The 26,766-nt window shown below is 43.0% G+C and overlaps 3 protein-coding genes across 7 annotated transcripts in view; 1 reads left to right on the top strand and 2 right to left on the bottom strand.

The window, feature by feature from the left end:
• The first annotated feature begins 821 nt into the window (after positions 1-821).
• Positions 822-24,985, top strand: tfb1m (transcription factor B1, mitochondrial). 2 transcript variants are annotated; one of them, XM_037241546.1, is made up of 8 exons: positions 822-866; positions 1,954-2,102; positions 2,584-2,735; positions 2,952-3,060; positions 3,870-4,021; positions 4,265-4,384; positions 22,127-22,254; positions 22,896-24,985. In XM_037241546.1, exons 2-8 carry the CDS (start codon positions 1,970-1,972, stop codon positions 23,161-23,163), a joined length of 1,062 nt encoding a protein of 353 aa, XP_037097441.1. In that variant the 5' UTR covers positions 822-866; positions 1,954-1,969; the 3' UTR covers positions 23,164-24,985. The 2 variants fall into 2 exon arrangements, with proteins under 2 accessions (XP_037097441.1, XP_037097440.1); XM_037241545.1 differs by lacking the exon at positions 822-866 and adding an exon at positions 1,565-1,666.
• LOC119116274 (claudin-20) lies at positions 11,833-16,273 on the bottom strand. The gene is made up of 3 exons (XM_037241547.1): positions 16,003-16,273; positions 14,652-15,482; positions 11,833-14,547 (listed from the first exon to the last, which is right to left on the bottom strand). Exon 2 carries the CDS (start codon positions 15,375-15,377, stop codon positions 14,652-14,654), a length of 726 nt encoding a protein of 241 aa, XP_037097442.1. The 5' UTR covers positions 15,378-15,482; positions 16,003-16,273; the 3' UTR covers positions 11,833-14,547.
• Positions 23,949-26,766, bottom strand: part of tiam2a (TIAM Rac1 associated GEF 2a) — a 55,726-nt gene continuing 52,908 nt past the window's right edge. For all 4 annotated transcript variants that reach the window (XM_037241536.1, XM_037241533.1, XM_037241534.1 and 1 more), the window contains exon 27: positions 23,949-26,766. In XM_037241536.1, coding sequence (XP_037097431.1) covers positions 26,123-26,766 — 644 coding nt within the window. In that variant the 3' untranslated portion in view covers positions 23,949-26,122.

The raw sequence follows: 26,766 nt of genomic DNA, 5'->3' as shown, positions 1-26,766 counted from the left end.
ATATAAAAAAAGTTTTTCTCTTTGGAAATTTTGGGAAAGCACAACAAATGCAAATGAAACTTTAAGTGATGAAAATAGAATAGAATAATAGAATAGAATGCCCTTTACTGTCGTTTTACAACTTAGTTGTACAACGAGATTTGGGAGCTGCTCCCTTCCTAGTGCAAACATTACAAATTAAAAAAAAGTATAAAAGGAAGTCTGAGAATAAAGTGAAAGATCTTATTTACAGTATAGCTATTAGTCTAAAATGAAGGTTAAAGATCTTATTGACAGTATGTTCAATGTGGGTATATGTAGTAACATGAATGAGGTTTGTACAGAAAGTAAATAATAAATAGTTATTGCACATAGTTTGTTTTTGTTTTGGAATTGTTAGAAAAAGAGGCAAGCAAAATAACATTCTCATCTATCAAGATATCTAGCTCTCGAGGTGTGTATATGTCTTTCTGTCTATCTAGCTGTATTATGTAGAATGAAAGGATGAGTGATGGTCTAGGTGTTTTAGACGACACTGTGACAAAATTGTGGAGGGAGTCGGAGAGATTGTGGAAGTGAATTCATCAGATCAGGAGCGCCACGGCTGAAAGCGTTGAACCCAAAAGAGGATTAGAAAGCTGGTACTGGTAGTCTACATTGAGGAGGATGGGATGGAGATAGAATTACACACAGCAGCGTCTCTGAAATACCGCCCTCTTCTCGTCATGAATTGTCATTACATCAACAACAACCGACTGTTGAAGGGCAAAACCAAACCCCGCCTGCGCAAATTGATTGGTGGAATTTGCAAGCCTCGCAATCTCATTGGATATTTTGACGTCAACGCCATGACGAATAAGGAAATAAAAGGAAGAAAAGCATCGCAGGTGAGAAGCGTGGGTCATGTGTTTTATTCTCCTTCATTACGTTTGCTGTATAATTTATTACGTTTATTTTCACGTTCTACTCGGTTTGTTTAATCTATGCCCCGTCATAATTTGCAGCCTTGACTAGCTAATGTAGAACAAGTGAGGAGTAAACTTTAGCTTCATAATGAAATCGCCTGCACGTTTCACAGTTCACATAAACGATTATAATCATATAGGCAACCCTTTTTAAAGTTATTTATTTAGTTGGTGTCTATATAGCAACTTTTAGATTGCAGAACGTAAGTGTGCATCCAGTCAATGTTGAATAGACAGTCGTGAGTGACTAAATCGTTATTGTACTTTTTCCTTACAATTAGATAAATTAAAAAAACTCTATTTGCAATTCATTAATTACATGTCATTAAAAATATGTCAATAAAATGGGACATTTTAAATTGGAAGCATTTTGCACGCTGGATGCTTCCGTGGAAAGTGCTGACTGCATGTTGTACTTTATTGTGCCACGAGATGGCACGCAAGGACCTTGGACATAAATGGAAGCCTGTGCAGCACTGTTAACTAAATTATACGGACGTCTGCAAGAAACGTCTCGACAATTTAAGCGCGAATAAATAGAAATGCCTCTGGGTGTTGTTACAAAACGGTGCTAGATATTTCAATTTTCTGTTTCCTGTTTGTTTATTTGTTTTTCTTTTTGTTGTTTATCTAACACTGTCTCTGTCCCCATAAGTTTCTTGCACAGTGCACAAACTGGCGGATGTGGCATTGGAAGCATCCCTCCTGTAATTTTCCTAAATGTGCGTCTCAGAATTTGTTTTTAGTAAACTACAATACACGTTGTGTGTTTTCTTCAAGAGTAACCCATTTTGAAGGGTTGATTTAATGGAAAGTATTTTATTGACAGCATGAAATACAATCTGAATAAAATCTTTGATGACCAGTGAGTAGAACAAATCTGATTAACATAATTTATGAGGGTCCATGTTTCCTCTATTAACATTTCCAGAAATTTATATCTCCCAGTCATTGTAGCTGAGGAAAATGGATCAGATTTTATTTAATCTTTCTGTTTTTATTCTCGCAGTGTATATTTAAACGAAATGGCTGCCTCGGGGAAGCTTGCATCTTTCCGCTTGCCTCCCTTGCCTACTGTTGGTGAGCTCATAAAACTGTACCACCTGCGAGCGGAGAAACAGCTTTCCCAAAACTTTCTTTTGGACTTGAAACTCACAGGTTGGTCATACTACCACGCACGCTGTCCTTTTCTTCCACTATCTGCATTGCACCAATACCTGCTACTTCCTATTCCTCATTATTTTGTCTACACCAGTGCACTTGAGTGCACAGCTCCACGCAGTCGTGTTCCCAGAATTCAAGCAGACAGGCTTTCCTGTGTGGGTCATGTTGAGGAGATCTACTAAACTGAAAAAGCTAGTCATCAGCCTTTGTGGAGCTTAATATGATTATGTGTAATGCATTGCAGGTCTAATGTGCCTTTTTGTTATTGAGCAAGGTGACTGTTAGATAAATGCATCTCATCTTCATAGCGCATATATTGCAGTCCATTCTATTCATAAACATTTGGACACGCAAGACCGATGAAATAGTTTGATTAGAACCTCTTGTATAATTTGTTGACCTCTACTCGATGCGTTATTCACTTCTTACGTGCAGAATGGTATTAAGTTGATCATCCATCTCTCCATCTTTTCAGACAAACTAGTGCGACAAGCAGGAAATTTGAACAATGCCCACGTGTGTGAAGTGGGTCCGGGTCCTGGGGGCCTGACCCGGTCCATTCTGAACGCCGGGGCCACGGACCTGCTTGTGGTGGAGAAGGATTCCCGCTTTATCCCTGGATTAAAGGTTAGAGAGTCTCTTCACTCGAGATGCACCAGCATCTCAATCTCATTGGCACCTTGTCAACAAAACACTTGCATCTGTCCTTTTTGAAGATATTTTGATTGAGTTGTTTTCTTCTGCTGCTTCATTGCTACCCACCACCTGGAGGGAGACTGATGAGCTCCATTTTTTCAGTGAATGGTCTGTCATATTTCTAATTGGATCTTTCTGTTTCCTCAGCTGCTATCTGAAGCTGCACCAGGCAGGGTGAGAATTGTCCATGGTGACATTCTTACCTACAGAATGGAGAGAGGATTCCCAAGAAGTATTTGTCAGCCATGGGAGGAGGGTGAGATTATTTAACTGAACAAGTGTACGACCTATTTTGCCAGCAAGGCACGTCTCAGTCAATTCTCAAGTTAATTCAATAGAGAAGTAATTGGCGAAACGAGCTTACCTTCTGATGTGGGATGAACATGCAAAATAAGGCCGCAATTGCTGAAAATGGGCATCCCGGTGGAAATGTTCTTCTTATGCTTGTGTGTGTTTTCTCCAGCTACCTCCCACATTTAAAAACCTGCGTGGTCGGTTAATTGGAGAGTCCACTTTGATCATAGTATGAGCATGAATGATTGTCGTGACGATGTGCAACGAAAATGGTGACTCGCAAAGAAGAGAGTATGAGAGGTTGCATGTCACCTGACTGTAATCACAGATTATTTCCAAATTGTACATTTACTTTAGAGCACAGGTGCCAAACTCAAGGCCAGATACGGCCCGCCACATCATTGAATGTGGCCCGCAAAGACAAATTATGCATCAAATTCGTGTGTTATTACTAGAATTGCAAATTGTCTTCACTTTTAATATGTTTTTTTTTTTTTTTAATATTTGACCAGTTTTTACTCGTCTGATTTGAAAACTAGTTATTTGTCAGTTTGTTTTGTAGCTTTTACTGTATATAATATGAGGTGCTCATACATTTATTTGGGTTGACAGTCATAATGGCCATCCGAAAGAAGCGGCCTGCGAAAAAAATGAGTTTGACACCCCTGCTTTAGAGCTAAAACTGCACTCTATTTTTTTTTTCTGCAAGCTAATGACATGCTACCTGCTAATGTATGCCCTAATGTCTACGTTTACGTGTGTGTTCCACAGATCCACCAAATCTTCACATCATAGGCAATCTACCCTTCAATGTTTCCACCCCCCTCATCATCAACTGGCTGCAAAACATAGCCAACAGAACCGGGCCTTTTGCCTTTGGGCGTACCCAACTCACTCTCACCTTCCAGAAGGAGGTCGCAGAGGTGCGGCAAATGTTTGAATAAGTAGCAACTATATGTATATTAGAGGTCTTAAGCAGTCACAATAAATTCCTTAATTAACCAAAATGAAACAATTGGACCCTGATTTGGTTTCCTTTCCAAACTTTTGTCTGGTTACTATGCCAACTACTAAGAAATGTTGAATGAGCCCACCATGTGACAGTGTCTTATCAAATGTATCAGTGAATCTTACTCTTGTCTTGTGTTGTTGTCTTCTCCAACCAGAGGTTGACAGCCAGCACAAAGAGCAGACAGAGGAGCCGTCTGTCCATCATGGCTCAGTATCTCTGCACCGTCCACCACCGTTTCACCATCCCGGGAAAGGCCTTCGTCCCCAAACCAGAGGTAGGAGTTTCAAATTGGTTCTTCTTTGCTTTCAGTGCAGTGTCAAACCAAGCGCAAAATCGTTTCTATTTTCTTACTGAGGCAGTGTGTTTAGTAATCTCCATGGAGTCATGAGTGCTGCCCCCTCAATAATCATCATCTGATGTGTTTGCTTAAGCGTAGAAAATCCACTCATGCCTCCTCAGGGGCGTGTTGCTGAAATAGCATTTCATCTTTCAGAACACATTTGATTTATTTATTTGTTTTATTTTTCAAAAGTTCCATCTTTATTTCACTCGGTTGTAAAATGATAGCTGCAAGGTCATCAACGCCAGATGGACGTGTTGTTATTATATCACGCTTCTTCCTGGAGGACAATTGCGGGAGCTCAATTTTAAATGTGTGGCCTTCTTCATCTGGACCCGTGTTGTCATCGCAAATCCCTTGTCATATCACCATCACTCATCCCTTCTTCACCCTTCTTGCTTCAAGCCTTCATTAGGACTGTGTTGAATCACTTTTGTCTCTGTTCTGTCTTTGGACCATTTCTGGGATGTAATGATGCCTGGTGGGTATTTGAGATGTGGCACCCTAACGCTGCTGCGTCTCGTAATGAGGCCCAAGTTCTTTTTTAGGCCCCATTTTCTGCCTCTGTCTTTTAGCCCGTGCGTGGATCAGCCATGGAAGAAAGAGTCGAGTGCTTGCATAATATGGGAATGCAAGATGTTTTTGCTTCATTTTCCAGGGTCAGGATTTATAGTAAGACTAGAGGGTGTATTAAAAAAAATGAAACCTTTGCTTTCATCGAGATCTTTTTTTTAAGATAATAGGCGGAATGACTCGGAAGGTTCCTTACGACCTGGTACAAATGTTTTTTTTCAGTCTCTGGATTAAAGGACAGGTATAAAGTTGATGTCAGGGATGGTCTTATGGTCCCTTGAAAATACTGTGGCTCTTTAGGACGCACTCTGGATAAATAAATTATTCGGAAATGTTGTGAATTGGACCAAGGCCGATTTTTCATTCTCTTAGAAGAGATGGCTCCCGATAATTATTTCATGACAGTCAGCGGCCACTTAGCACCTTACTTTGAATCTTGCTGTAAATGTACACAAACACAATATAAACAAACATGATTACAGAGGGATCACACTGCAGATTCAGCACCTCCGACATGCCCACACAAGCCATTTTTCTCGCTCTAAATGTTTTAATGGGCACTTGGTGGGAATGATATCATTAGGAAAGATGATGGCGGTTTGATGAGCAAACCCCCTGCTGCTTGTGCCCTATAAAAGATCACGACGCTCGGAGTGAGTTAATGCGTGTATGTACGCCCTAGACACTATAAATGGACTGAAGATCTGGGACTCCTGGTCATTATACCTACAGGGAGGGAAATAAAGTGTTGGTCCTCTTTCTCAGCTTCACAGTGTGTTTGTTGGTACTCTGTCCAGAAGTCAGAGGTCACCGATGTCGGGTGACTGGCAGGGCCTGGCTCGCAATCTTTGTGGTAGTTCATATGAGAGGTGTTTGATGAGGAGGAGGTTGAGGTCAAGTTCTTCCACAGAAGTCATCCAAGCATGTCTTTATGTACCCTGCTTGTGCACTGGAGCACAGTAATGCAGAAACAGAAAAATAAAAAAGGTTCTTCCTCGGTTCAAAAAGAGTTTTTCAAAATGAAGAGTTGTATTCCAGGATTTTTGTCTGTCTGAAGGTGTACCTCTTGTGGTATATCTTAAAAAGCTCATTTTCTTTTGGACTGATGAATTATTCTCAGTGAGCAGTGAAATTAGTTTTTCTTGTAAAATCTCAAAATAATCTCACGGTTGCTTTTTGCCAATTGCTTGAGTGAAGGTAACTGTTTTCTGCATCATTCCAAACACATTACATTGTCTGACAATATGAGGAGGGAAGGAAATTATTGAAAGTCTGCCATGGCTTGAACACTGCATATTTTATACAACGAAAAGGCTGACAAAATAGTTAAAGGAAATCTCCTGTCAGGAAAATTGTTATTATTATTTTTTTTTTAAAGGTTGGAGCAGAAAATATGTTGTTGCTGTTGTGTGGAGCTTGTAGATGGGAGCATTATGCAAAAAAGTAGACCAGTGCTTTGCAAGCAAAACATTCCAGCTTACTCATGAGAATTAACTTTCAAACACATATGCACTGATGAATGCTTTCACGTTCCAACAAGACTTGAAACAAAGTAATGCTTAAACTGCAATATGCATAATTTAGGGCAATGTTTCCCAACCTTTTTTTTGGGGGACAAAATTACTCTAATGATAATGTCATCTAAATTTACTCACAAACTGATTAATTGATTGAGATGAACAAAGCTATATTTGTAAATAACATATAATAATCTATGGGTGAGCCAAAAAAATCATTTGTATCCAAGCCAATTCTTCTGTTATAAAATTGAAGAATATCCACTTAGCTGAATGTGCGAGTGTGTCTGTGCCGCACACCTATAGCCAATAAATCGGCTCACTGGTCTAATTGTTGGCATTATCTCTTCGCCTCTGAAGCTGTGGGCTCACTATTGTGTTAATGAAGAGGGATTTGCTCAAATTGACACACAAGAGGTATTTGGTATTGTGCGCTCTTGGCATGCCTGAATCTGAGTCTCATGGTTCTGCTGTAGTAGGCCTTGCAGTTGTGGCTGTCCTTAAACAGGACTGGTGAATAATTTATACTAACTGGCAATAGCAACACTTACTTACCTGTACAATGAAAACCAAATGAGATTAAATACCGTATTTTCCGGACTATAAGGCGCACCTGACTATAAGGCGCACCTTCAATGAATGGCCCATTTTAAAACTTTGTCCTTATATAAGGCGCACCGGACTATAAGGCGCACTATTAATGCATCATGTCAGATTTTTAATCCAAATCAAATCATTCTCCATTTTATCTTTTTCATTTCAACTTCAGACGCAACAAATTATTTTATAATCACAAAATAATGATCCATAGTCTTTTTGATTCATGATTCATAGTCTTCAGCAAGCCACTTATGATTGATTTCATGACACAATGCTTTGGGCCAGTTTAAATTTAGGAATTTGGTCCATATATAAGGCGCACCGGACTATAAGGCGCGCTGTCGGCTTTTGAGGAAATTTTAGGTTTTTAGGTGCGCCTTATAGTCCGGAAAATACGGTAACTGGGAATAGCAACACTTATTTACCTGTACAATGAAACGCAATTGAGATTAAATATATAAATGTGTTGCCAATGGCTGTTTTTAGCTAGTAGCAGGTGCGACACTGCACATATGGCAATTCAGTGACATTTTTCAAAGTGGTTTGATGTTGTGCACTCACCAAAAAGCAATGGACCTTTCTGGCATCCACTAAAAGGTTGATGGAGTGGTTGGACATTAAGCCAACAATGTAATGAGGATGCAATTGTTGATTCCTCTTTGCATGAGCACTCGCTATTGAGATGGGAGGGTATGATAGTCCTCTCTATTTTATCCGTCAGCCTTGTTCTCCTTGACCCCATCTGCTTGTGTCTTATTGAGTGACTGAGATTGCCCTTGAGGGTTTCGGAGAGTCGCGATTGGACAATTTTCCTTTGCGTCGTACACCCGAGAAAGATCACACCTGAGCCCCCCTTTCCTGCTTTTTCTCTTTTTTATTCACACTCCTCTGATGCATTCTCACAAAGTCTGATCTTTGAATCTGTTAACCCTCTGGGTTTTAAGCTTGCTGGCCATTTTTGTCCTCTTTATTTGAACCATTTTAGCCATTTTAATGCAAATGTAATGAATCTTCCCGAAGGCGGTATGTTTGGCAGCTACGTTGAACTGAGGGGAGGAGCTTCGTTTTAATAGTAAAAAGTGCTTTGCCGCCATCTTGTTTGATATTTATGCAATTACAAACATTTTACTATTCATGACAGTATCCCCTGCGAGTGCAGACACATACACAAAATACACACAGTGTTGGTGTCTGCTTGCTTTTGTAATCATAATAATTTCTCATTTATATTCTGGTCATGGGTCAAGAGGAACCCATCAAGCCATCGGTACGTCTATACGGAGCCATCCAGATTAATTTCCACAGCCCCTTTACATAGAAATGAGCGAATTGGCTAAGAATGTACCTGTGTTCATGAGCAGAATATGTTTCAGTCAGCTTCAGACTGTGACAAGTGGCATTATAAGACATGCAGTAGATGCTTCATCACGTGCAACATGCCTCCATAAGCTCTTCGGGAGGGCTCCACAGTTGTTCCCAATAATTAAAAATAGGGGAGGTGAGGTATGTTTGTACATGCAAACTGGTGAATTTAAAATCAAAAGACAACATTTATAGCAACAGTGCAAATGGGGCCCTATTTTAACATTTTGTGGAGGAAACATTATTGCCTGATATATCAAACTTTGTGAGGCCTTAAATCTTTAAAATTGTTCAAGTCTGAGACAGTCATAACTTATAGCCTCCGCGCATTATGTCCTAAGTAAAAAAGTTTTGTGTAATACGACTTGAGGTAGTTGTTTTCACTCTTTGGAAATATTTGCCTAATTTTATACAATTACATTCTAAAGCTGACCTACATTTGCTCATTACAAATGAGTACGGAAAATTACCCACATGGCTAAGCCTCATTTGCAGAATCAGCCAAAAGGCCGCCTTATGACAAGATGGATCTGATTGGAGATGGGAGGCATACCTCCGACAGATGGTGGCCTGTCTGGGCTGGTCGTCAGCCCGGTCTTGAGTAATGGTTGCACCGGGCGGCTCAAGCCAGCTAACTGAGCCTCGCAGGCGGAAAGCCCTACAGATGTTCGCCTTGTACACAGTCATCAGCTACGACCACGGGCCAGATGAACTGAGCCTAAATTGAATTTGTTAATGCCGCATTGAACATCCATTAGAGCTGGTGACTGTCCAGGGAGGATGCAGATGCATTCAGCTCAGTTATATTTTGGTTTCCCTCCAAGCTATGCCGTTAGCACGTATTCCAGCGTCGTATTTATTATCTCTTAAATCCAGGAGGGTGAAACAATGTAGTGGCAGACACAGTGATGGATACCTTTGCTGTGACCTGATGTTGCCCAGCTCTGGCTTGAAGAGCAAGAGCGCAAAGTTATTCGGCGGGACAGCACGCTTTTCTCACCGCCTACCGTGCACACGCTCCACGGCCACCGCAATTCACCCTGGCCTCCAACTGGCTCGTAAAACGGGTCAAACGTGGTATCAAGAGGATCGGGGAAAGTTATTTTCAGGGACCTGTGCCAGCACATTAAACGCCTGAGGCTTTGGTCTTGTTAGAAGGTAAAAAAAAAAAATACTGTTCTCCTCCTCCAACCGTATCACCTGAAACAATATGCAGCACTTAGCAAAATGGTGTTTTAAAGTTGGCATTACACAGTTCAAAACCTCAGGAGTGATGTTGCCATACGGCGTGAATATAGTCTTAAGGGGTTGTCTTGATTTGTGTGACATAGTCGTCCTTCTTAAATCCATTTCCGTATTATAACCAGAACACATCTACAGAGATTGAGCCGAAGCATCAACAATTTTTATCGATTTAGCGTCGCCTGGCTACCAAAACCTCCCAGCCGCACGGGTCGCCCCGTGCTGAAATATTGAAGAGTCTCCTCTGGAACTGTCACAGTGTATTGTTTTCTTACACGTAGTCCCTTTGTCATCCCCGTAGCTTTTACTGCCTTCCTCAGCAGTTTACTGTGTTGTCAAGGTCGCTGCCATGGTTCCCCAGCTTTGCATGTGCACTGGGGCCAGGAGTAGCTCCAAACAAAGGAAGGTCAACCCCCCACCCCTCCCCCTGGCATCGATAAGAACATTATATCTCTAATATGATCATTAGCAAGCAGAGCAGCTGCCCAAAACAAAGAGCGGCACATTAAGTGCGGTGACACACCAAGGCTATTTACTTCGGCTTTCGAGTGTTGTATTTTGGCCATTGCACTGATGTTAAATGGACACGCGGATGAATGTCTTTCTCATCCTTGCCAGCGTGAATGGCGGATTGTGCCATCTTCGCCTCATTATCCTCTGTGCTTTCTGTTGGTCTACATAATCTCGAAGGGTATTTGTAGATCAAGAAGGCAAACAAACAGTGTAGGTTCAAAAGAGAGGCTGCCGCTCACGAGTGTCGAGCTTTCGCCACCTCCTCGTCTAAGTTCATGTTCAGATCTGTCATTGTGGCGAGTCTAGGTGGGAGTCTTTGATGGAGAATGTAGGTTAAATACACAGAGGAGCAGATCTTATTCGTGTTTTTCCCACGAGAGGAGCAGCTATTTGAGCTGCACTCTTGTTGCATAACCACAAGGAGTGGGAGAATGTGGGAGAGCTATGAATATTCTGTGTTGGTTTCAGGAATTTTTCCTCTCACTTTGATGCTGCTCTTCCTCTGATCAATTGAAATAAAAGGTTAGTTCATTGTAATTTCCCTACCATCTAAACAGGCTTATAAAAATATATAATGAATTTTAGTATAGAGGTGCGACAATTATTTGATTATTAAATTGATCAATAATGATTTTTGATAATTGATTGTTTAAATTTTTCTAATTGTCCAAATCCTCAGAATTTCAGCTTGTCAACATTCTCCATAAAAGGAGACTGATTATCTTTGTGTCAAATCAAAATATAACATTTGCTTTTACTTTCAGGGATGAGAATTTTCCGCGGATCTGCGGATTTCCGTTTTTTTTTTCCGTCTAAAGTATTTTCGTGAATCGTGTAAATCCGTTGAGAAAATTATTTTTTTAAATGTGGGGGGGAGCGGCTGGCTAGCTGGCCAGGCAACGTTAGCCTCGGTGACTCTCGTGGGCATTACCCCGCCCGCCGCGACAGCGTATATACCACCCCACCCCCCGCTACTTTTCCGTGCTTTTTCACATTTGCTATTCTCAACCCTGTACTTTGGAAAACAATGATCGATTTTTTTTTCCCCCCAACATTTTACGGACAAGAGCATTAACTGAATCAAAAATATTAATTTTTTTGTACTATTCATTTTAAATAATGTCCTATTTTTTTAATGAAGGGATACAAATTTAAAAAAAATACCCGATGAATGGATTATTAAAATAAGTGCCAGTTGCAGCATCTTGTCAAATGCTCTTTCCATAGATAAAACAAATACAAAATTCATCTCCCCAGTTGCCTTTAAATCCATGCAAGGTTATTTAGTATTCATGCTGTCATCTCGGTGAGGAAACGCTCAGTGAGCTTGGGTGCGACATTCCGACTGGAATTCTTTTTTTATCAAAAGCCATTTGCACATGGCGATGTATTATGGATGCATACAGTCAAACCAATGCCGCCGCTCCCCAGGGTGCTGCGCTGCGTAAGAGCAGCCTGACTGGCCGGCTGCACTCAGCACAGCCTGTAGCATCCGGCAATCTGTACATTTGGCCAGGCTGACAATACTTCACCCTTATTGGCCGTGCACGTAGTAACAAACCACCAGCAGGCGTGTTGCTTTCATAAAATAGTTTTATTAGTACAAAATAGAACTACTTGCACAAGCACATTGAGACAACTGTTTCACACAACCTGTGAGCTGCTCGTCACAATTATGCTCTGGCAAAGTAAGAAGTGCTAAAGCATCCACAAAAATAAGCTGCAGTTTTATCAAAAAGATAAATCAATGCATCGGTACAGTTTCTATGCACATTTGTAACTTTTTAAATTCATAGGACCACTTTGCACTCGGGCCCATTTCTAAGCTAATGCAATTGCGTGCTGATATCAAGCTGCACAGACACACAAAAAAGAGGAACCTCTCGCTCGTAACTCCCCGCCGGAGCGCTCAGACGTCATCCCCCCCCCCCCCCTTTTTTTTTTTCCAGAGTGCCACTTGCGTAGTGTTTGTACTGGTGCAGGGAGCTTGAAATGCTCAACCATTGGAAACAAACTACTCTCAAAATAGTAACACAAAAAAGGTGCATTGGCGTACTCTTCTTATAAAGAAGATATGGTATGATCATGGTATTGTATCTTCTTTTGGAACAATCGGAGAGAATTCCAAGTCCCTCAGCATAAACAAACACGTAGATACTTGTGTACAGCTGCCATCGACCTCTTGAACACTCCTAAATGAATACATTGGTTTAGAAAATACCACACTCATGTCCCCCACCCACACTCATGCTTAGCGAATCTTACTGTGCTTTGGGAAATCAGGAATAAAGAGGATTTCAAATAACCCTCAAAAGCCGCGCTGGACTGCACACAAGCATCTAGTTGACTTGAGACTTAGTCTGGCAGAATAAATCCATAAAACATTCGCTAATGTACAATTCATATACAAAGAACACATTAGAAAAATAAAGATAAACCATTCCGGATAGTCATAAAATGTCATCGAGACTACAGTATTTGGCACATTCTTGAAACGCAAAAAACGTCAGTATTACTTAATGATATGGCACATTCTTCGCGTTTTTTTATTTTGTTTATTGCATTGCTTCTGGTGCCAGGGCACTGAGTTATTGTCAGCAAGCCAGCTCTGTTTTAGATGCTGGGGCAAGATGGCGTAGAAACCTGGTCGCAGAGTGCTGCCAGGGCTGGAGATGAAGCCCGTAGTGATGCCTCGCGGTGTGCCGGCAGCGGCCTGCAGGTGGCGAGCTGGGCTTAGCCATCTGCTCCCTCCACAGAAAGCTGAGTGTTTATGAGAAAGCAGGAGGAAACTGTGCGGTCCTGCGCATCATTGCCAAAACCTGCCTCCGTTATAATTTCCAACATTTCCCCATTCCTCCTCGAGAAAAAATCTACACGCACACTGGGACAGCAAAGTGTGAAAGCGCAACAGTGCCCCTGACATTTGAGTAGGTGAAGCGTATGTGTGTGTGTTGGCTCATGCTTTCAACATGCATCAAGAGTTCTGCCGTCAACTATCGCATCCATGTGACGTGTGACGAAAGCGGGACAGAGGATACGTGTTTGCATGTCTGTGTGGCGATAGCAGTCAAGTGGTTTCTGTTTAAGACACAGAGACCTTCTGCAGGTGCAGCCTCCATGCTGACACGTTTGGAAAACAAGTCACATATGGAGAATGACTCCAACCTTTTGTTATGCCTGCCAGCCTCATAGCGAGCCGTTCGACCGTGACTCGAGAGGTTTCACATTTGCCTCGATACCACTCCAGCCACGAAATGCATCTCGAAAAAAACAATTCAACATGGACGCTGCCTCTTCTCGCTGGCTAATAAAGGGGATTAGACTAAGTCGTGTACACAGAGGCTCTGATTGAAGCTTATGGAACAATGGGAAGAAGCAAAAAAAAAAAAAAGAAGAGATGTCCTACCACAAACAAATCACTTGGCTGACAAGCACCGGCCCCTCAGACAATAATTTGGTTTCCATGGTAGCGTGAAGGAGGATAGGAGGATGAAAACATGCAAAAAGCAGCATGAGTGTGTGTGTTGGCTGTGTCTGTAAGGACACACAAGTATGTGGGGGAGTAGTGCATGTCTAATGGGGCGCCGGTGTGCCAGAAATGGTTACTTTGGCCAGAATTGGCAGCTTAGCGACGGGGTGCTTTCAGGATGGCGATATGATAACAGCTCACTCCCACATGGTTTGCTCAAAGATTCCATCTTTTTTTTGCCTTTCGCCCCTCTCCGTCTCTCTCACATTTCCACCTGCCGAGAGGAGGAGAGCAAGCATCTGTTTGTCTGCATTTACTCAAAACCTGCCCAGCAGCCCACGTCTCCTCCTCCTCTAATGTCTCGACAGCTTTTTCAGGCACAGGCATATTGTGTGGCTATATCACGGACTTCTACCCATCCATCCCGCTGTTTTAAAACACAGGACAGGCTCCACAGGGCATGCTTAGCGGCAAGACATCAAAGTTACTGGAACAGCAAACAAAAATAGGGCCTATCTATGAAAGGACGTCCAGCTACTGTATTTGTTTTCAATTGAAAGCGCTCCAAAAGATTGTAAATAGCAGCTAAGTGATTGCTTTTTTTTTTTTTTCTTTTGATTCAAACCTTTGGCGGGGAGGGCGTCGGCATCCTTCCTATTTGCTTAATCCGCTCCCCAGGGAACGCTCCCAGTCATTTACCGATGAGCTTGCATTTGGTTCGCGGCCCCCCCTCGGATTGTGCGGCACCTCATCCGTGCTTCCTGACGCCTTCGGTGTGTTTGCTCCAAGGTGCTGCTGGGAGATTAAAACCACTGCTTGTGCTTGCAAAACAGAAGAAAGACAGGAGCAAGACACAAGAGCAGCTCATATTTTCCCACCTGTGTGGCGCACTCGACCACTCCTCCCCCTCGGCCTGTAAGCTTACCTACACATAGTCCTGCAGGCTGTAGCCAGTCTTATTGTCCAGCGGGGAGAGAGAGCAATACTGATGCTGGAGCTCCTGTTGTTGGAGCAGCTGTTGCTGCTGCTGCTGCAGTAGCAATTTGTCAGGCGGGGGGAGCAGGACCAAGTCCTGGGGTCCGTGCCTTTTCCCCGAGCAGGACACGCAGAAGATGGAGCCCCCCATTAGGAGGAACCCGGCGGAAACGAAGGCCACGTACACGGCGCCCCCGGGCTCAAACTTATTGCTCTCGGGCACGGTGGAGTCCAGGAAGTTGGTGATGACCTCATTGGTAAACCAGGAAGCGGGCACCAGGCACAGAAAGCCGGCGGCGACAAAGCAGCCGCCGCTGGCGATGGCCGCGTGCCGCTTGGAACGCCGCCCCCCTCCCCACCGCGTACACTTGAGTCCCAGGGAAGCCAGGCAGAGCCCCATGGCCGCCAGTACGCAGCACAGCACCATGGTGGTGCGCGCAGTCTGCAAGTACGCCGGAAGCGAAAGCACGGAATACTTGAGCGTGCAGCTGAACATTCCCGTGCTGTACCATGTGCAGTCCATCCACAGTCCCTGCATCTGGGAGATGGCCGTGATGATGTTGGAGCCCACGTCGGCGCTCACCTTCCAGTTGGGCAGCAATGTGGCCACCATGGCGCCCATGATGCCCAAAAGCGCCAGCACAAATCCAAATATCTGCATGCCTGTGGACGCCATGCTCCGTTGTCGAGCCTAAGCCGACGTCTCGGCCAGGTAGCATTCGTCAAGCGGCTGCCGGTCAAACCTTTGCTTCTTCAGCTCCTGGGCTGCAGCTCCGCTGGTCTGGAGCACAGAGACACAAATGAGAAAAGAGACAGAGTGACTGCCTCGCACTGCCTCCTCTCTCGCCTCATTCAGCTCGACACAGACGCACTTTACTGGCTGCAAACAAAGAACCAGCAATAAGAGCTGACTGTGCCTGACCCTAGGTAAGCAAAACTAAAGGGATGTATTGTGCATGTGTGCATTTTCTATGTCCTCTCCCGTGCTGATACCAGAGACGGAGAAATGACTTTGTGCTATTTGCAACGCTCAATGCCTATGTCGACTTAAAGCTGCAGTGCCCGTCCATACCTTAACACTCATTAAATGGCTTTAATAGCGCTAAAATGGGAGCGCTTTTGACCGACCGTTTTTGAAAGAAAAAAAACATCCCATTTGGTAAACAAGTTACAGACAACTTTCTCACTCTACTTCATCCAGTGTCAAATGTTTTTGAACAGAATTAGGGAAATTCTCTCGCCCCTAACGGTGGATGATCGCCTTCTTTTCTTTTCCGTCCCCATGAAACGATCGGTCTTACCCTGGCTGCTGCTGCAGAGCTGCCACTGGCGCGTCACGTTGTTGGCGATGATTCCGGTAAACACACATACACGCGTTGCGCGCTGAACGACTAGGAGGAGGCGATGTGGACAGCTCAGCCCGGACCTCAGCTCCGTTCGCGACGTCCATCTCCTTAGCAACAGCGGAGGAGAGCACACCCCAGCCCCGACGGACCACACAGGCTGGACAGAAGCCTGCTAGGGAGAGAGAGACGCGGTGCTCCGGCTCTCTCGCTCTCTCTCTCTCTTCTCGATCGCTCCCCCGCACTCGACGCCCGCCCCCCTCTTCTTTCCTCTCTCCTCCCCGGTGTGTGCGCGTCTGTCAGTGTGATGTACTTTATGTGTGCTCCCAACTGCGTGCGCTGCCCGTCAATCAAATGTTCACAAGTTTAACATTTTACAAAATGTAAACCCCCCCCCTATGATATTCATGTATTTATATCGATGCAAATATTTTGCAAATATTCCGTCGTGAGTCAGTCAGTGAGGAATATTGTGGTTGGAGTTAGGCACATCACTGGATCACTGGATCTTGTGAATGTGATTGGACGCCAGTATAAAATGAACCAAAGTTAAAGAGCTTTTTATTTTTTGGGGGATTTACAGGAGAAGCAAAATATATTTTTGGGGGTGGGTGTTAAATGTGATTAAAATCTAAATTGCTTCTGTTTTTTCATTAAACCGTAGGAATTTGAAATTATTTTATTTCACACCACCTTGACTGGTCAGCTGTTTCTTAATGGCTGTTGTTTTGCATTCATCGCAGAGCATTGAAACACATAAATGAAAAAAAAATGAAGCTCCCCAGGGAATCATCTCCATCAGGAATCAGTCAGTGGGGGACTTAACCTCCCAGCTGCTCCTCGTACGTGTCTGCTTATCTCTTCTCTTCAGTCGAAGGCATACAAGAGGGGAGCCGCTTGACAAGGACATTCTGGATTCTTGAATGACAAAGAGGACAAATTGTAGGTGCACACAAACATGACCAGTGCACCGATATGCTTTGTTTTCTTTGTGTTGTGCTTGATGGCCATATCAGTAAACGCCAACTCCAACCTAATGCTGCGGGCACCAACCATTGCAAGCCGCAATCTCTCCTTTTAAATCGATTGCTTGCTTTTGATGTGTTCATCTATTGATCTGTTTTTGTATATGGAGAAATTATTTCTCCAGTTCCCCTGAAAAGACTAAGAATTCAATTCAAATATGCTTTAAAAATCACAACTAGGATGTTTGCTCTATGCTACCGCAGCTCCCCCGGAAATAGAATCTTTCCACTTTTCTTCAGACATGCTCGTGTGTGACCCGTCTCCATGTAACTGATGAGATCCTAAGTGCTGATACTGGCGTTGCTCCATGGGGAATAGAATAAATAAATAACTAGGTTAGAAAAGGAAGGTGCGAGGAGAGAAAGCGCAAAATGCAGTTAACATACCGTGGGGTAGTGCAGATGTGCCACTCTGCCATGTGTGAAGATTTCACAGGCTATTAAAAGCGTGGTGCCCCTCTTTTCTTTATCACCTCACAGCAGAGCTCTCCTGTCTTTCCCGACCGGTCACGCTATTGCGTGACCCGCATCGGGGTCTTTTATCGTTCAATTAGCGTTTTCCCTCCTTTGTGTCCCCTCGTGTAATTGGTTCCCGTGGTCGTTGACGGCTAAGGCGTTATGTGATAGCTGTTATGTATGTCGCCGACCGCGGAGCATGAAAGTTTTTACCAGGTGTGAAGCTGTCAAATATGCGACAATTTGTTAGTTGAGGTTACAAATCTTGTACGTCATTAAGAGTGACATCCAAGAGGTTTAAAGAAGCCATGGAACGTCTGGAGCAAGTCAGTCGCGTGAGGAAAGGAGTTCTCCAAGTGGGTTGATAGGGTAGGTCTGATGTCCTCGTGATTGCCCGAGGCCGTTCCATGGGAAGTACGCTGGGCTGCTTGTACAGGAAGCCAAAGCCCTTCCTCTCCAAATGCCCGCAAGCAACATCAGACTTTTATATTAGATGAGTGTTGGGAAAGTTCATTATCTACACGAACTAGTTCAAAGTTCAGTTCACAAATTTTACAATTTATTTGTTCAGTTCATAGTTCATGATTGAAATTTTATGAACTAAGTTGTTGGCTTCCCCAAATATATTAAAAAAAAAAGTTGCTGCGAGCTGTTACATTTTGGCATTTTCTCATGCGCCGTGTGACTGTTTGTAGCCGGGGTTGCCAAATCCTTTTTCTCCTGCCTTGTTTACAGTGTTTTTAGTGGGGTTTTTTCATTTTAAAGTCTAAGAAAAGAAAATCTGGCATCCTTGAACAAAAGTGAACTGGCATTCAAAATTGTTCATTGGCCCCAGAATGAGCGCGTTTACAAAAACATTCACGAAGCAAAAACGTTCAGTTCACGTTCGTCCAAAATATGAACTTTTGTTCTTTGAACACGTTCAGGTACAACACTGTTAGGTGACTTAAGATGGACTGCTGCCTTCTTTTCTTGAGAGCTTGCCTTTTTGGCTTTATGTGGGGGTTGTCTTAAGGTGTATTCATGATTAATGTAAGTCTTCTTTTCTGCAACATCTCAGTGCAATCTTCTCCCACATATTCTGTCCTAGCTTTACAGCTAGTCCGCCCCCTTGTTTTTTTTTTCCTCACTACCAGTCATTATGTAAGCATCGAAGTGTTGGTGGTTGAAGTAGCAAGGTGCCTGGTGCCCATGGATTTCTGCCATCCCATGTTTGTGACAAATTACACCATCGTCATGATATAGGTGGAAGTTGGAAAGAGCAAAGATCTCCCAACTGAGCTTTGGGAAGGTCAAACACATGAAATATGGAAAAGTACAAGTGCGTTGATGTGGCTGTGGGGCCTATCTAACACTTCAGGTGGGTTGCGAAAAGCCATTTATGTATTTGGCCTTCGATCACTTTACTATAGGAATCCCTGCTGTCAGGTTAAGCTTTTACTGCAGTCTGTTGTTGCTTTTTCAGCAGTTTTTTTATTTTGACCACTAGCCTACTTGAACACAAACAATGGATCATTTTAGCTGAGCTGCCTAAAGAAGAACCTAAAGAACATTTGTTTATCTTACTGACACCGATGTTTGTGACCAATTTAGCTCAATGATAAAAGTCATGCTCAGAATTTTCTTGCACTTTAGTATTGATTCCTATCCAACAAACTCATTTAGCCTGTTTTTGCCTGCACACGATAATTGCATTCACACTATTTCTATATTCTCCGCCTGTGGGAAAATTGGAGCGGAAACAAGTTCATTGCACCTAAAGTTTCGGGCCAGGTGATATGGCGGCATGTGATTTACACTGGAGTTTCCTCGCATGCCGGGTTTATCGGTGGGGGAGGATTAATGGCAGGATGCAGTTCATATTACGTGGGTCTACCTAGTGAAGCCGTGTAGCAAGGCCATCTATAAATCATAATAGCAAAGTGACACGGACAAGCTGATGGCTGAAATGCCGCCGCCCATATCGTCTCGATATTGACTTTTCCCCTGTGCTCTTCTCTTAAATCATGGCGTGGAGAATATAAATGGCCTAATTATTTTAGCGCAGGCTGGAATCATACGCACGGGTTTCTATTGCTTCCCCGGAACAGATGGTAGTCTGATCTTGCATCACCAAAGCACTCGGGAGCATTTTGCAATTCAGATCTTCACTATATGGTCAAGCCAAATCCCTCTTTTGTGCATGAAAAATGATTTTCATAAAGCTCTCCGCTGTTACGACATCACGTTCCAGCCACGCTCCTGGTCATTATTGACATGTGACAATACGCCATCTGAATTAAGTTGGTCGAGTAATGGGATTTTAACAAATGTGAGATTCCGAACGATAGAAAACTTTGGAGTGTTCTCTGCATCAGCCAATCAGCCGCCACCACTGTTGTCCTATTACAGCACTTGACGCTGCGGTGAGGAAACACAGGCCTATCTATCGATGTGATAAGAGATAACGCTGCAGTTTATCAGCACAGCTAAATGCAGCCACAATTGAAAATCCAAACATCTTCTTAGGAATGTCTCACGATTCCACTTTTCTTGTCCTCGCCTGATTCCTAGCACCACAGCTGAGAATGAGTGAGTCACCAAATCCAAGACTCCAAGCTTGAGTGGAGCACGAGGTGTTCAGTGAAGTCATGTTAATTTCACCCCTATGTGCTTGCTCTCATGACTAATGGAGAGAATAAATTCAGTTATCCTTGCCAGTTCTTTCCAATCCAGGACTACTAAGTTATAGATGTTTTCCTCTCTAATGGATCTTTGAAAAGAACCCAAAATCCCTTAAAGAGAATGAAATGCATTATGATGATGATGATAACTAATACCACTGATGTTTGTGATGCGTGTGTTTAGCTAGAGCGCAGCCAGTGGACCTACGAATGCTAAGCTCCTCTGTGTGTTGCCTTGCCAGGCCATTGGTCCCTCTACACACACACACACACACACGTATTGCGGATTGTGTGCTAGCACCATTACCCCACGCCACCCCCATTAAGCTATAACATTCATGTCAAACACTGTTTACAAAGGGGCACCAAATGCGGGATTATAAAATTGTCTTCTGATATTTCGTGTGATTCCATTCTGATGCTCAGAAGATGAAGTAAGATGATCCCTTAGAGGAAAACAAGCCATCGGGGACAGTTGAGAGGGTGAGCGGCGAGGAGTGTGTGCTGGTTGGTAAAAGCCAGAGCTCCTAAAGCAACTCCGCTGAGTCTGTCACGACTTCTTCAACAGAGTGTCACGTCAGTTTAGGGCTGACGCGGGAAGGATCGAGCGGCAACACCTTCGCTCGCTGTTAAGCGCAAACACCAGTGAGGACCCTCTAAGCAGGGAGCTCCACAATTACAGATTATTGGAAATATTCTGTCAGGTGTCTTGGGCAAAGTGGAGGGAATAATGAATTTTTCCAAAAAGCAGTCAGTGTTAGCATAAAACCTTCAAGATTCTGCTGAGTCCAGAAAAGCTACTTGAACATCTGAAAGTTATAATCAGAGGCACCTAAAATGTGTCACGTTTGCTGATTCCTGTTTAACGCTAGTGTCAAATTGAGTCGTTAATTCTGTACACAGCCATGTCCAAGTTATATGAGGGTGTGCACACTTATGCAACCACATTACTACTTCAGTATTTTTACTTGGACTTTGAAAGGTCATAAGGTTATTAGGGGAATAAAATCAAATCTATTTAGAACGTATTTTCATATCACAAAACCCTGACATTTGAAAGGGATGTGCAGACATTTGAAATCCAGTTTCCATGCAAAGGCTTGTCGTGAGCAACACAGTAAAATGTATTTTTAATAAATTTATGGTTATGACTTCACGTAAGCTCCTAACTTGGTCATCTCACGGCACACTCACAGTAATAGGGCAGTATTTCCCAAGCGCTGCACCCACAGCACATTAGAGTGCCGTCCCATTTCACTTAATTGGTCCAATAAGTATTATTTAGTACCTCTCTTTGTGTCTTCCTTCACTTCCTCCCTGTATATCAGCATTGTCGTCATCTAAACAAGCTATGATTTCATACTAAGTAATTACATTTGTGAGGAATGAGAGATTCTCATTATTTCAGTGCATTTTTCTTATTTTCTTATTTTTATTTATTTTTTTGATATTCATTGTCTGTGAAATGTTGCGAATGGAAATGAATGGATCGATGGATGGACTATGAAAAAGAGCAGCTATGCCTAAAACATCATTTGCACAACATTTTGACATTTACCTTGGAAAAAGGTTATTGTGCCTTTGAGCTTCTTCCTGAAAATTCACCTGAAAATAGAATACCCCGAAATGTTTGTCAGTAGTCCCGTTTTTTTTTTAATTTTGTTTCATAAATTAGTGATATAAAGAAGTGGTGAGTCAGCCTGAATGTGCAGGTAAATAGCGAACACAGCTCGGTGTTGTTACTATGACAACTCAGCAGCTCAGTGGCTACTCTGCGTCATTTTATTTTCACTTTTGTCAGGTAATCTTTAGTCACTTTTTTGCTTTTCAGTCCCTACCTGCCTGCTGCCACTTTGCTCATCATTCCCACAAGTGCATCTATTTTTTGCAGTGTCTTCTCAGGTCAATGTTACATAGCAACCCTATGTGTGTGCATAGGTGGACGTCGGAGTTGTTCACTTCACCCCTCTGGTTCAGCCTCGCATTCAACAGCCCTTCAAACTGGTGGAGAAAGTCGTCAGGAATATTTTCCAGTTCCGCAGAAAGCACTGCTACAGAGGAATCGGGTGAGCATCGATGTTGTCGGCCAGCTTCAAATGCAGAAGCAACTCATGAAAGCGCTCCCGTGCTTGTGAGCAAGCGGGCCCAGATAACGGCGCGGTGCTGGCTGTGTGAACGAGAGCAGTAATTATTAGTCAGCGAGGTGGCACGGGAACGACGAGGCGGTCAGATTTGATATAACTTTGGCGTGTTGGTGGAAGCAGCACCCGACTGGTACTTATTTTAAGGATGGACGTTTGGAATAATTGACTTGATCAACCCACTCTGTGGTAAATATAGTTATTTTTTTAATTGTGTTTACTTGTTTAACTTGAACGGGAATTTCTCTCACAGATAATTGGAGATTGTGGAAAATATACTTTTTTTTAAAATTATTTTTACTTGTTTAAGTTGAACGGGAATTTCTCTCACAGATAAATTGGAGATTCCAATACAAGCGATAAAATTTTACCATGCATTATAATTTATAGCTGATGTTTCAGGAAAAAAAAATCCAACTTTCTGAATCTAACCCTTTGCATATAAATATGACTATAAATGAATTTCATACGTATTATTTTCTTGTTAATATTACGAAAACCGGATGCCATCATGTCTGATCATTGAAATATCTTTTGCTCCTCGCCTCTCTTCTCCCTCCTGCCAGAATGTTGTTCCCGGAGGCTCATCGCGACACTTTCACAGAGGAGCTGATGTGCAAAGCAGATGTGGAGCCCACCATGCGCCCCACCGAACTCACCATCCCCCACTTTAAGGCGCTGGCTGACGTCTACGCTGACATGTGCAGCCGGGAGCCGCTTCTGCTCGGCTACGACTTCCGAGAAGAGCTCCGGCTGAAACACCTCGCCAGGCAGGAAGGAACGCAGAAAGGCGTGACCAAGGGAATGACGCCGAGCCCAGTGGGACCAAAGTGATCGTGACAAAGTGCAGAAAGCGCGACAGAGGTCAATTTAGTGCCGCTCTTGTAGCCTTGACATTTCCACCTGGCACTGGCATGCATTTTTTACACTTTTTTTTTTTCCATGCCTCCAAGAGCGCCAAACGGCTGTTTATTGGAAGAACAGATAAAGAGCAAATTGGGCTAAAAAAAAAAAAAAAAAACACTAAAATATATCATGTAAAGAACATGGCTGCATCTGATCCAGGTCGTTTGTTTTCTATTGTGTAATGTTGCCACTTGGGAGTGAAGAGATTACACACATGAATGTGTGCACTGTTGTGGAAAGCCACTTGGGATGTTTTTAAAGTCAACTTGGTTCAAAACACAACTTGTGTGTTTCTTCTGGATGGGTCAAGACATTTTGATAATTATTTATTTTATTTAGGAACAAAAAGGTCACACCGCTCGCAACACTTCAGTGTAATTTTTCTGGATTCCCAAGATACATTAATTTGTAACAATCCTTTATTTTAACTTGCATTAATTTTATCAAATGATTTGTGCGTTAATCTTAATGAGCCAATTAAATTCCATTGCAGTGTTCCGCTCCATGGAAGCAAATTTAGAAATCGGGGGTGTTTTGCTTTACCTCTGAGGCATCTCAGACAAGGTGGCGCAGAGGGAGAATTGCGGGAACTGTCACCAAAAGTCCAAAAGCAAAATGAAAATGATTTTCTCAGAACTGCTTCACCTGTCGATGTACTTAAGTGGAATATGCACACGCTCGCTCGGAGGCAAAGACGGCACTGTTCTCCAGGCACCGTTCACAGATAAGTTTTATTTCAAAAACAATTCCATCAGGAGGAGGAATTCACATTCATTGGTATGCTAGCATTGAAGGCATGGTGAGAATGTCTTTAACAGATATAGACCTCAGTATAGTACCTCAACTCCATCCATGTTATCTAACAAAAAAAAAAAGCATTTAATTTTCTGAAAATTAATTCCTGCCTCATGAACTGTACAATATCTAGTAGAAAAAAAACAGAGTATGTACACAAAACCCTTAAAAGCATACAAATAGTTGAACTCAATTATTGCTATTCAGACTCATCAAAAGGGCCTTATTTCAACCAATAATTTCTCTGCACACAAATCAACAATGCTTTGCAGAACAGAATGATCAACCTGCCATTTTTTTTCTTTTCTGGTAAAAGTAAATTCAATCTTAAATGCTCGAAGCCTTGTCGACAAACACTTAATACACAAAACCAATCGACACTAAAGTAATAAATAAAAACTGCATTAATAACATTAAAACCTGTACAGAAACATGAAATCTAATAGGCAAACAGTGTACTTTAGTGCACAAAAAAAAAGCGAGAGAGAAAAAAAGATATTTTTTGACTGCAGCCGGTCTTTGGATCTTTGCTTTCAGTGAACATGTGACCATGAGCTGAGCTGCTGTGTGTCCCAAGTATATCAAAGCTCTATCATTTCCTTCTTTTCATAATTTCCCATCATTCAGTCTACTTTTGAATGTGTTCCTGTCAGCTATTTTTAAAGGTGACAGGAAACAAGATGTACTAATAGAAAGTAAAACCAATCTACCCTACAGTCTAATTTCCTTCAAACCGCCACTTTCATTAAAATTAAACTCGGTCAGCCATTATTTTATTATTCAGATAAAAAAAAAAAGTCATACAACTAGCTTGGCCTATTTTTGCCTGTGTGTCTGCTGACATGTGGTGAGGTCATGTTATTGATTATCACAGAAGCGTATCATGGCCACATGTTCACTGTTGTTGCCAGGATTTTCTTATTAGCCCTGTTGATGCATAGTATTAACGTCTGTGGTGGGGGGGACAACCCCATCTGAGCAACTCTCCAACAAATCTTGGGAGTAAAGCTCTGGTTTGATGTAAAGAAATAGAATAAAATAAACCTGATCACCACCCAAGAGTTGAAAGCTGGAATGCGTGGCTGAGCTGCTTTTGTTTTGTCCTCAATTGGCCACATGTCCTGCGGAAAGGGAGGGTGGGGAACCTGACCGCCCTCTGAAGAATTTGAGCCTATAATTATTTTGTTGTTGTTGTATTCATGAAGCATTTGCGCCACTGTCGCTGGGGCTTTATCAGGGCCTGACTATAATAAAAACACTTTTTGCCCCTAAAATGGTCCCAGGTACAAGGCCCAAAACCCTGTTTTGTTAGCAAACTAAAAGTGTCCACGTCACGTTATATGAGAAATGGATTTGTTCTTTACATTGTAACATTCCAATCTATACCAAATTTTTAATTTCCTTCATTAAGTGGTTTTACAAACATCTATTTTCACCAAATTTCTTTTGTCTTCCATTGGGCAATTTGTACAATGAACCCCCCAAAGTGATTCATTGCTTTTGGATTGTATCAAAATATTGCTTTGGTGCCATTTTAGCTCCAAGGGACTGAGGAGGATCTTCATTTCAGGCCATCAACCTTGTCTAATAGAAAGAGCAGCAGCTTAGTCACCATCTTGAGGGACCCACTGGCAAATACAAAATTAATCAAATGTACAACCTACAGTTGCTGTGAAACATGTAGTCAGCCATTTTGGTGTGGAAATGCTATTTCTTGGATTTTTGTCCTTTTTGGGATCCTAACTAATGAACGCATGAGTAACAACTACTTCGCAAAAAATCTTCAATTGCCTTTAGATACCACAAGATGGTGGCAAAGAACTACTTATGTCTAAATGAAACCTTGACACCACGATGACACCTGATGGCACCAAAGCAATATTATAGTAGAGAACAAAACTGAACAAAATTAGCTAATACGCAAACTTGTAAATGCCGATGTACAAATATGGGGGGTGGGGTCTAAATGTGACGGGAATCAAATGCACTTGTGGTTGCTGAGCAGGCCACACACTGAGGAACCCTCACCCCTCCTTCGAGAGTTTGTAAACCAATCAGCGTACCTCATGGTTCTCACCTGAGCAGATGTGTGCTAACTGGGCTTGTGTTCTTGTGCTATCGGGGGTCTCTCTAAGGCCGTGTCGTAGAAACAGTCCTCATTGACCACCGAGGTCAGACTTTGGACGCTAAACTCTCTCTCCAGAAGCGCATTGAGGTCCAACACACCTGGCGGTGGCGACGCATCATTGCGGGCGTCCAATGAACCGCTTTGCTCATTCAAGCACACTAGCGCCCCCTGGCTTCTCCGCAAACTGCCACTTTTCCTCTTTGCCGCACTCGGTCGATCTCTCGCGAGTCTGGGTTGAACCGTGGGTGTGCCCCCATCAGGTTGGACGTGGGGCACGGGCGCGTACGTCAGCACGGGCTCCTCTGAGATTTTTAACTGGAAGAACTGAGCATCGAGAGCGCCCCTCTTGGCGCCCGCAGTCTCGCTAAAGCCGTCGTCTTCTTCGTCGCTGAGAATGTCAGACTCCTTCATCGAGACAGAAGCGGGTTGGGAGTCACTCCCCTGTGGCGACCCAGTCGGGCCTTCCCGTAGCTGGGGAGCGCCGGACAGACTGGAGGTGGCAATACTCGTACCGCCTTCGTCCAAATCCGTCCCGGACTTGAGATTCCGGGACTGGGTGGTTGGGTCTCCAAGGGGCTGCCGACACAAGCGGGAAGCCCTGGAGGAGC

The sequence above is a fragment of the Syngnathus acus genome, chromosome 22 (assembly GCF_901709675.1).
Source record: "Syngnathus acus chromosome 22, fSynAcu1.2, whole genome shotgun sequence".
NCBI classification, from domain to species: domain Eukaryota; kingdom Metazoa; phylum Chordata; class Actinopteri; order Syngnathiformes; family Syngnathidae; genus Syngnathus; species Syngnathus acus.
The sequence above is the reverse complement of the archived record's forward strand: the minus strand, read 5'-3'. Positions and strand labels throughout refer to the sequence as shown.